Below are 11735 nucleotides of genomic sequence, written 5' to 3' on the forward strand. Positions count from 1 at the left end.
CGTATTTCGTTTAAATCCGTGCACAATATTCTATTAAAGAACAAAAGTTAGAAAATCTGATAATAGATAGTAATGTACTGAATTGAACATTTCCCAAATTTCTGCACTTGTAACAAAAAGAGATATACGTCCTAGTCTTAGATAATATACTGTTTTGCTTTAAAAGCACATTTGTTTCAATATAAAAAATTTCTTACTATTTTAGTGCTGGCAATGCATGTCTGTTTTCAAACACTAATTCTTATTCTTACTTTTGTTGGCTTTGTTTTACTATGGTACAGAAGATGGTGTGCCCCGTACATCAAGATCCATGTCTCTTTCTGTTGGAAAGGTACGCTTCCAAGTTTTAAAAAGCTTTAGTTTAATAAGTGTTTTTTTTAAAAAAAAATTCCAGCGACTTAGATTCTCCATGTACTCCAAACAACTTGCTCATTTTTCTTTCTTTTTTTCAAGCACTTCCAAAATATTTTCCCCCAGCTTGAAACGTAGCATTCAGGAAACCAGTTCACATATCAAAGCTGCTGTTGCAGTAGAAAGTCAACAGGGAGGCAAATAGCAGTAGAAGTCAGGATTTTCTGAGAACTGGCACAAAGCTTCAATCAGAATTGGGACCCGGCATGGCTACTTTTCTTTCAAAACAAAAGCATGTTGTTGTTGTTTAAAAAAGGATGTGGAGCATAATATGTAGTTTGGCCTTTAGAAATCTATCAAACTAAGTTTACTTACCTAAGGTTACAGTCATAGACACACTTACTGGGGAGCAAGTCCTACTGAATGGAATGTAACTTGCATCTGAGTAAACACGCATAGGCTTTGGTGTTTCAGGCTTCTTAGGATTTAATGCTGCAGGGTTCCTTTTTGTAACTGGCATACAACTGGTATACAAATGGGCATATTAGAAAACTACAGTAACAATTCTTTATTAGTTATCTGCATTAGAATAGAATTAGGGTGAAATTCAGTTATATCCACACACTTGCACAGTGGGACTTACGGTTTCTCTCCTTCCCCGCTCCAGCCCCCTGCATGTCCCAAAATCTGCTCCAGAGGGTAACCCCCAACCCTTCAGAGCAGATCTTTTTGAGCATGTGGGATTTGCCAGGGGGAAGGAGGGGAAGGAAAAGCTCAGCTGCATAAGTGGCTGCTCAGTCACACTCATTTTTATTTATTGATTTTTAAAAACATTTTATTTTCCAATTTTATAATCACAATATTTTATAAGTTCAATACTTTTCCAAAGATACAATATAGACTCCCCCCCGCCTCTCCCCTGGATTTCAATTTTCTGCCCCCCCCCCCATCTCTTGCAACTTATTTTATTTCTCCAAACTCTTTGTTTTCCCTCTTATTCATCCTAATTTCCAATTATATGCTTTCATGAATGTTATATCAAACCTACTACCATTTTAATATATTTACAGTGGTCTTTTAAATAGTTTATAAACTTCTTCCATTCCTGTTCAAACTTTTTCTCATTGTGATCTCTGATCTTCAGGGTCATCTTTGCCATTTCGGCATAGTCCATCATCTTAGTTATTCATTCCTCTTTTGTTGGTACCTTCTCTTATTTCCACTTCTGGGCAAGCAACATTCTTGCGGCTGTTGCATACATGAATAGTCTTTTTAAGTCCCTTGATATTTCATCCCTTGTTAATTCAAGTAAAAAGGCTTCTGTTTTTTTGTGTTTTTTTTTGGACAAAAGTTATCTTAAAACGTTTTTTTTCAATTCATTGTATATCATTTCCCATAAGTCTTTTACTTTTCTGCAGGACCCACACTGTCAGATTTAACCCCTTAGACTCAAACTATGAATAAAGGTCACTCCTGAAAGAACTTTCATACCCATGGTTTTGTCTTTTTTTTTCTCTTTTCCCCTAATCTGCCTGATATGCAGCCTATGAAAATAGAACTTGGAGTCACTTATGTAATGAAATTTTTTTTATTATTATTATAGATGCCTCGAAGACGAGTCAGTGTTGCTGTTGTTTCAAAATTTGAGCTCCCTGGCCAGTCACCTACTGCATCGCCCATACCTTTGATGCCATCCCTGGTAAGGTTTTTCAAATTTCTAACATTCTAGAGAAACCAAAGCTTTAAAGAAAAACCTTTGCACACAGGTGTGACTGTGCTACATTTTATAAATCTGAGGCTATTTGATACAACAGTAATATAAATAAATAAAAAAGATTCGCATCAGAAGTAAACTATGTTGATACACAGACATAGGTGAGAAATATACTGTTAATCAGAGATGGGGAACCTGCGGCCTTCCAGATGTTGTTGGACTACAACTCCCATCCATCACTATTAGCCATCATGGCTGTGGCTGATGGAAGTTGGAGTCCAACAAACATCTGAAGGGGTGTAGGCTTCCTGTCCTTTCTATAGAGGAGGTATTTAGAGATGTTCTAAACAATACTAGGCTTCCTGTACGCAGGAAAACACCTAGTTTATGTTTGGGGACCGTTCAATTTTTTGTTGTATGTATGTTGAGTACACCTTCATGTAAGAAATACAGTTGTGTTGTTTGCTGCTTGAATGAAATTGAATGGACCTCTTTATCCACAGTCTGAGTCATCAAATGGAAGAAGCAATCTGACATCAACTCCCATCTTATCAGCGCTTATAGAGAAGTGAGTTAACAAATATTTACTATATTGAGAATTGTAGAGCAGATAATTCCTGCTGGCATAAAAAGAGCTTTTTTCCTTAAAGAGTTTAAGTTGATGGAATAGGATCAATATTTTGCCAATGAAGGTAGATACAGTAATTTAAATATCTTGCCCATCTGCATTATTTATACCTTTTAAAAAAAAGTTAACAGACAGTGTCCATGCTATAACCCGGCAGTTACGTCTCTCAAAAAGTTATCTGTACCCATCCCAGAATAATGTGTATTATAAAAGGTTAATCCAATGTTAGTTGTACTCAGAGTAGACCCATTGAAGTTGATTGACATGACTAATTTGGGTCCATTGTGTTCTGGGTAGAATTTAGATAGATACAACCTAAAGTAATATGCTGAACGAAGGCTTTTAAACATGAGAATAACAAATGCCCAGCCCAGCCATTGTTTCAGGTTTTATCGAAAGATTTTTCTTAAGAACACAGGATGTGCTTGTGTTTTGGAACTCCATGCATGAACGTACTTCCTAGAAAGTTTACTGTATATTGGCAGCTTTTCTCACAGGGCAGAGCACTTGCCTTCAGGAAATACAGCACATTTGAAGGAAATCTCTTGCTGACATTTCAGAATTATGATTAGTGATTTGTTGAAGGGTCCAAGATGATGCTGTGTTTATATAAAGTATCTAACTTTTCCACAGCAATGAGAATTTCAGTGGAGTTTCTCCAGGATCATTTTTATTTAGAGGTGAGAGAATTGCTGGAGTTGTACAATATCCCTACAAAATCTCTCCTCCCTCATGTGCTGGCAGCCAAGCAGCAATCAGAAGGCAGCAGTGCCCAAGACAGGACTGCAGTTCTCTGACATCACCAAGGCGAATCCCCCAAGTTGTTTTTGCATAGCTTCTGCTTCCGTAACGGACAGGGAAGCTTAGCATCAAGCTGCAACCCTTTCCTTTGGGACAAGGCTTTCTGTTTCTGTTTTTTGAATTTTATTAAAATCTACGTATATTGTCTGGCTATCCAGACCAGCCAAGCAGGTCTGAAAGAACACCTCATGTTAGTAAAGCTGACCCAAAACAACCTGCTGACTGAATGTGACAGTGCTGTTACTCTATTTGTCGTAGAACTAACTTAGCCAGAATGTGCACTCAGTTTTGCAATAGGGGCTCCAGAGCGTGTGAACATGGTAAGTACCAAAACAGAGAAGATGAAATAGAATTGGTTAGGCAAAAGTTATGAATGGAAAAGGGATTTCAGAGGGGAAGCACAGAGCACACAACAAATCTGAAGGTGTGTACACATAATGGCACTTTACCATTTCAAGTAATTGCAAGGGAGTGTGACATAAAATAAAAAGGGATGAGAAAGGAAGAGGAAAATTCAAGGCAATCGCTCTTTCATAATACCCTACAGGGTTATATTGGGAAACTGCAGGAGGCAATTCTGGGAAGGGAGGAGTCAAATGGCAGCTTGACCCACTGAGCTTTGTGGTATGTAATATTCCCACTAAAAGACCAACTAGGGCTGGATCAAGTGTTCAGCCCAGCTGTATTTATAAGGCTTTGCACTGTATGGACGTCAAAGACCCTCCCAAAGATCAAGAGACCCATAAGCATTCTGGTGGGGGTACATAATATTAGATGAGATAATAAAGTTATCTGTGTTTAATTTTAAATTTACTAGTGGAAAATCAAATGGGGACCCTGAGAGTGAACCACCTCCTTCAGCACCAGTACAGAGTGCCTTGGAAGAGATCAGCCCAGAGATAAAAGCCAAAATAGAAGAAGAGGCTTATAACAAAGGGTGAGTATGTGTGCATTCTGAATCCTTAAAGAGGGAGGCTACATTATGGGCAGTTTATTAATTATTAGCTAGTGCAGTTGTGTATGGGTTCCTCATGCTTTCATGAATGTTATAGGCTGCTATGCAAATAAATGATTTGCAGAAATGTAGAATCTTTCTAATAATAATAAACAATAATTATTTTTTATTTGTATCCCACCCTCCCTTGCCGGAGCTTGGCTCAGAGCAGCTAACATTATATTAATAACACAATATACATAAAAATAAGCAATCGATTAAAATGCATCCCAAAATTAATTCAAATAAATTAAAATTAAACTAAACAAATGGCAGTCCTCAGGTTAAATTGAAATCAGTTAATACTTGCCAGGACCAACTGTTTCCACTGATATTATAAGGACCTGTGAGCGGGCTGGAAAACCTCCTTCATGCTTGTCCTTATACTGTAAATATGGGATTTCCAAAACTGAACAAATTAACACACACACACACACACACACACACACAAAATTCAGTGAGACGATAGTCACATTTCATTCCTTTGTTTTCTCATCAGTTTCCGTTGCCATAGCAGTTGTGCATCTACATTTAAGCAAAAACAGAAGGGCACCAAGTATTCAGAAGGCTAATAACAATTAAGTTGAGAAAAGAATTAAAACAAAACTGTAACCAAAGAAGCATGATTCACATCATAAATTATGTCTAGTGATTCACTGAAAGTCATTGGGCTCATATATCTGAGTAGCAGAGCCAGTTCCAAAGTAGGGGCTTTGTTGTTGGTGAGACAACTAGAACCCTGAGGTAATGTGTGTGTGTTTAGCATATAAACCAATAAGACATAACTTCTGTTAATTTTAAATATATACAACCTCTATTCATGTTTAGAATTCCATAACAAGTAGGAAGGTCAGAATTCCCCATTTAGAATGTGTCTACAAACACGGTGGTTTATTATGTAACTTGGCTCCTGCCTCTGTACCACTAGAACTGTTAGCCCAGGAAAGAGACTGAATACTTCTGCTAGCAAATACAAAGTAGCTTCCCATGGTCTTTGGAAGAAAGCCACACCACTTAAACCAGTTTGAAACTGATTTGGATTCCACATCGCCCAGATTATTTGCAGTTATCACTAGTGCTTAAAGAGTAATGTTATAATCTCTACTACACTACTAGACTCTAACAATCTTGACTGATCTGAAGAGTTTATCATGTGTCTTCCAGCATTGATGATAATTTGGATAGGGGGACTATGGCCTCTATAGGTGTCACCAGTTAACATTGCACGATTTAACTTGCAGTCCCTGGAAGAGCAACTGTGTGGCGTTTTAGCAGGGACATGTTCTCAAAATAAACAGGACTTACTCAACTCTCATAATTACATTTAGCTATAATTATGTGTGGGTAGCTTGCCTGTGCTCTTCTCTCCTTCTGTTCATCACGATTCATGGATATCCAACTGAGCCCATTCCCCACCTGCATGTTGGAGTATTCTGTTTGCTTTTGTTGGTAGCATTCCCTGTTTATCAAGGCCAGCCCATTGATCATGAAGCAAATTTCAGACCCAGCTATTGTGTTTGGATGAGGTTGTATTTTGTCCTACATTTAGTTGAGAATTGTTTTCCTTATTTTTGGCAAATTCTGTTTTACGTTGGTTGTTTCTAAAGCTAGTTGATACAACAATAGCCTCTCAGGTCAGATTTAGGTGACATTATAGTACCATTTGCATGTTGATTACCCACAAGGGGCTCCATGAAATCAAGGGGCAGTGGAACCGTATGATTGGCCCTGCCCCTGAAGCTGCATGGCTACCCACCTGATTCAAACTTAGAGAGAAATGCCATAGTAGCAAACAAACAAAGCCTTCTTTCACTCTGCTTTTCCTCAATGAATTTCTAGGTTTGTTCAAAATACATACCTTATTATTATAGAATACCTGGGTAACTTGGAAACCAACCTTAGATTATCAGATATATTTTTTAAAAATTACGCTCTTTATTTAAAAATGAAAAAGAAGAGTACACGCGTCTTTTTTCTTTTCTTTTTTCCTCTTAAAGTTATCAGGAAGGCTTAAAGAAAACCAAAGAACTTGAAGAGCTGAAAGAAGATGATGAAGAGAAAATAGATGAGAGCCCCAAAGAATGTGTAGCAGGTGAAAGCGACGATGAAATCAGCAAGCAGCACAGGTGAGAAAACAGCTAGAGAGGGGGTCAGGAACCTGTGGCCCTCCAGATGCTGTTGGACTTGAGCACCCATTGATTGAGCCCACCCAGCATAGCAGATGATCAGAGATGATGGAAGTTGTAGTCCAACAACAGCTGGAGGTCTCTCCTCTGATTTAGAAAGTGAATATTAATTTGTTTCATTAAATGTGTGCTGCCTTCTGGCATGCTTTGGAGGTTGATTCAGAAGAATGCCATCAGTGTGGTAAAGCTACTCCAACCAGCTTTTTTAGAACAACTCTTCCAAGCAAAAATAATTTTATGGGCAACAGAGGCAAGGTTACTGTTGTTCCTGGAAAGATGAAATTTAAACAGATAAATTCAGGTTGGCATTTTATTGTTCATATGAGCCAGTGGGTAAAATTTATAAAGGCATTGGGACAAGGAGTGCTTTCATACATGATGATTCAAGCACATTTGAGCCTCTAAAATACATTTATGTTACATGAAGGAGAAAGTGAGGGATTGTGTAGGAATATCCTAAGCAGTTAAAAGACTCTGGGCACAGACTTATGAGGCAAATTGGCATAGAATATGCGTATGCTATTCTATAACCAAAAATGCACACTGAAGCCAAGTTTCAGAGCATGGGGGGAACAAACTCTGACTCTTGCTGTCAGGACTTAATTTGCCTTAATTAAGATGCCAAGTGGCTGGGTCTTAATGGTACTGTGGTTTGCCTTGCTGCCTCTAAGCAAAGTTTTGAAAAACGTTTTTTGCAGGTGGGAGTGGAGGAGATATGGAGGCCAGCACAAAAGTCCTAGGGCTTGGGCCTACCCCTTTAAAACACCGCTAATAAATAATAATAATAAATTTTTATTTGTTTCCTGCCCTCTGCGGCCAAAGCCAGGCTCAGAGCAGCTAACAACAAGAAGTAATACTCTTTACAAACTGATTTAGAACAAGAGCTGTTAGAATACTTGTGTGTTACCTGTTTGTTTTCAATACTCTTAGCCTAAGTTTTAAATGGTATAGCTGTGAAACCGAAGTCAAATTTAATGAATATACTGGCTTCCTTGACAGTCAGCTTCTCATCTAGTTTTTATTGGAACCTTTGACGACAGTTTCATCTCATGATGAAAAATCTAAATGACTGTAGATGCTATAAATATTGCATTTTCTTCTGATGCCAACTGTAATACTTTTAATATGAATATGTCAATTCTCATCTCAAAAAACAAAAAGAGAAAAGATATGTATTATAAAAGTACTAAAATTGAGACAAAAATAATGAACTACTTCATGCTCATGGGGACAGCTGTACCTTTGATCCTGTGGCATATGGCCTGATGTGGATAGCCATCTGTACTGCTAAGCCATTCAGTCTGATATGGTAGCTTTCCAAATAACGGAACTACCTAACTTGTAACTTCTACATACTTGCTTGATTCCTTTTCATTTTACAGCAAACTTGAAGTTGTTATCCACTATGTACAAATACTGTACCCCAAACTGCATAAACACTGGAACGTGCTCTGGATTGTAGCTGCTGTTATCGTCATTTTTGCTGTGGTGCTGGGAATCTCCAGTTTATACAACTACTTTTCCTCCTGTACTGAGTTGTCGACTGGGCCACGTGTGAAAGCTACCTGTTCTGCTGTCCAGCAATACTTCTGGTGGAACTCAGGACTGCAACATGATCAGCGCACGGAATAACAAAAGCATGAATGGGGAGGAGAACCACTTAACGATACAGCAGTAAGCACCTGTTTGAGAACCGAGGTGCACAAAGCAGAGCAGTGCTTTGTCACTTTTGTGGTGGTTAAATGTGATCAGTAACCTACTGCTTAATTTCGTCTGTGCCATCAGACTTGTGAATGCCGTGTGATTTTTATCTAGCCAGATGCACCAGCCAATAAATGCTGTTCTCTCTTTCATGCTAATTGTTATTTGATTGATGTACCTGAATATCACTACATGAGAATATAAAAATAGTGTTTGACCAAAAACTGGACATTGACATCTAGGTTATAGGTGGAACACAAATTCCAGTGCTTCTGAGGGATGTCACTCGCAGCCTTCTTCCTATATAAATGTCAGCACTGATTCCTTCTATAAATTTCAGGGGCTTTTCAATTTATTTATTTTTAGCCCTTAGCGTTATAATAGATTAGAGAATTGATTTCACAATCATAAGGAATAAGCAAAAGATTAAATGGAAAAATACTAAAGGCATTGTGTCCTGGCTACAAGCTGGTGCCAATGGTCTCAAAACAGGTTCTCGGCATGAATGGAAGCAGGAACATTTGTCACTCCACCACACATACAACATAACTTGCAACACAGTCTTTGTTACTTCACACATACTTTGTTCATTCTTTTCTTTTTGAATGGGGAGATTTCACCAGAGTCATGTGCATGCGGTACATGATACACATGGTGGGGTTCAGTGGAGGTGCCCAATCAGTCACATACAGTCTCTATTATGCATACAGAAGACATGCTGTAGTAAGTGTGGAATGGCTCTGGGTCTGCAAAATCTGTCACCCACGTTGGTGATAACTGGTAACCTGCTGTAAGCACAGCAAACCTAAAAGAACTACATTGCATTCATATAAGAAGGCGTGGTATATTTGCAGAGGAGAACTGACATTTCTGTCAGGGAACATTTCAGCCAATGGAATGTAAACAACACAGATGTGGTTTTACCATTTGTTATGTACTGAGCATGAAATTCATACTCGACTCTGAGTATATTTCATCATTCATGAAGCTTTCTATTGGAGGAAGCATCTTGAGTGATGTTTGTGCTCATACTGTGCTAGCCTTTTGCACAAGCTTATCTAGCTTTCATTTGTGTTTGAAATTGATAACTTCTCTTGTATTGGAATTGGAGGCACAGAAGGAAGTGTTGGAAGCATGGTGAGCTCTGATTCAGACAGGATATTAATAGCTTTTCCTAGCTGGGCCTGAGTTCAAAACTCTGTTGAACACTTAGACATATTGTAGGAACTTATTCTTGCAGGAATCTGTTTTATACGTTGAGAAGGATAAAGAGGTAGAGCCCAGTATAAACTTATAACTGATGTCATTTGATGCCTGATAATTTATCTTCAGTTTAATGAGCGTTAGAGTCTCAGGAAATAGAAGTGTGGTATGATTTTAATTTTGACTCAAGCAGCTGTTTGAAACACAACTTTGAATTTTCAGATATGTCTCTTAAGCGGCTCCAGAAGAGTAAATATTGTGATTAAGTACGTTTAATAAGGCTAATGAGAAAGTGTGTCATTTGATCTCAAACTGGAAGAGGGGAATTAAAGGTGGGCAAATAATCAAATTAAAGTTTTTTTGCTGGCTTTTGGATGAAATGACTTTGATATGGAATAGATACAATGTAGTTTTTCACTCTAGTGAAATATAGTTGAGGCACACCTTCTGCTACAGACAATCAGGAAATTAGGAATAACAATGGTATTGCAAAAACCCAAATCAGAAAGCTCTTTTATGTAAACTGCTTGATTTATTTATTTAAAGTAGGTGGTTTATATATTTTGTTCAATAAGTAAAAGGGAAAAGTTAACTCCCTAGACAGTGGAACGTTTCTTATGAGGTGATCAACCAACTTTACAAAATTAAATTCTGATATTAGTAGTTCATTTTGTTCAGCTATGGTCAGATCATGGATCTGCTCATAAATTGCAGGAGTGAGCTCCATGACCTTTCTGGAGTGAATTCTCTACCATTTTCCTCCCAATCTTAACTACTGCTAAAGTTTACATTACCTCTGAACTAAACCACTGTTTGCTGCTAACCAGAATTTTAAAACAAACTTTCACTTTCTGTTCAATAGCAAACCCTAATTAGTATATTAACCATCATTAAAGTCAATGCTGATGTGAGCCTTAATCATGGTTAAAGCCAACGGAAGGAATTCATATATGGAGGTTGGGGTTTGAGCATGCAGGTGGGGCAGAGCATGTAGTCCCAAGTCCTTAAGCATGGTTAAGGCAGCAGAAATGTTAAACCTGAACCAACTCTATGGGATAATACCAATGTAAGTTGAGAGGCAACACCTCATTCTGCATTTTCTTCCCTTACAAGAATTCTACTGTGAAACCACTGCATTTTTTTTAAAAGTAGAATTACTTAAGATGCATAGCTTTGACACATGGGGCCATCTACCTGCTACAAAAATGATTTACTGTTTCACTAATTATTGGGAAAACAGTTTAATGTATAGAGCACCTGAAATGCCAGTCTTCTTGTTAACAGGATTTTAGACCAAACATAATTAAATTGTTAATAAGTATTGGCTCAATGGGTTACAAATCAGTGCCATATTTTTTGAGACAAAGAAAAGATGATGCATTTTGGGGGGTCTTTCTAAAAAAAAAGTTCTGTTCCTTTAAATTCACAAGACTCATGTGGCTACAAAGAGCAAGTCAGCAATCTTACACCATTCACACCAAAATAGGATTTTGTTTTGGGGTTGTTGTTTTTTTGGAAGTGCAATATTTTATTTATTTGGCTTTAACAAGACACATGTGTATTTTGTGCACAGCACTGATGTTTTAAAGTAGGTGGAACTCGAGAGGCACTATTTTGTGTATCCTGTTTTAAATTTTGTAAAACTTTGCACAGGTGTGCTAGTATTGTACTGTATAGCATCACATACTTGAGATTTGGAAATAAAATATTGTTTCAGAGTCCTCTGTGTTGCTCATGTCATTTGTGACTTATTTATTCTGTGCATGGGCACTTAGGAATTCCATCAGAGAACACAAGTTGTATGTATGGAATGATTAGCAATCTTTAAGAAAAAATAGGTGCTGAAATTTTCTTTCTTTCTCTCTACCCTGTTTTCAGTAATACAGGGTTAAGCACTCATCTTCTCAAGTGTGCTTTTTGTACAAACACAAGTTTAAATGGAAATGGAAACACAAAAACAATCAGGAATAAATTTAAATGCTTCCATTATCCTTTTAAGTGCAATTGACACTGTGTAGTTTTAAAGCACAGACCTTTTTGTGACACAAGGTTTGACTCTGGGGACAATATGTTGTCCATCAACCCAACCTTGCAAAATCCCTCAGTTTATAAATGTGCTTTTGCTTTTGCCATGTTGTTTTAAGATTTATTTCACCC

The 11735-nt window shown here is 37.7% G+C and overlaps 1 protein-coding gene across 3 annotated transcripts in view; it reads left to right on the top strand.

Moving 5' to 3' along the window:
* The window catches only part of IRAG1 (inositol 1,4,5-triphosphate receptor associated 1), a 94395-nt gene extending 83096 nt beyond the window's left edge, over nt 1-11299 (top strand). For 2 of the 3 annotated variants that reach the window (XM_081013096.1, XM_081013098.1), the window contains exons 31-36: nt 282-331; nt 1955-2050; nt 2569-2633; nt 4312-4431; nt 6486-6614; nt 8057-11299. In XM_081013096.1, the coding sequence (XP_080869222.1) occupies nt 282-331; nt 1955-2050; nt 2569-2633; nt 4312-4431; nt 6486-6614; nt 8057-8306 (710 nt within the window). In that variant the 3' untranslated portion in view covers nt 8307-11299. Of the gene's footprint in view, nt 1-281; nt 332-1954; nt 2051-2568; nt 2634-4308; nt 4432-6485; nt 6615-8056 lie in introns of all 3 variants that reach the window. The other variant, XM_081013097.1, reaches the window with a different exon arrangement.
* Nucleotides 11300-11735: the final 436 nt, after the last annotated feature.

Source organism: Podarcis pityusensis, assembly GCF_964106645.2.
Source record: "Podarcis pityusensis genome assembly, chromosome: 1".
In the NCBI taxonomy this organism is placed as follows: domain Eukaryota; kingdom Metazoa; phylum Chordata; class Lepidosauria; order Squamata; family Lacertidae; genus Podarcis; species Podarcis pityusensis.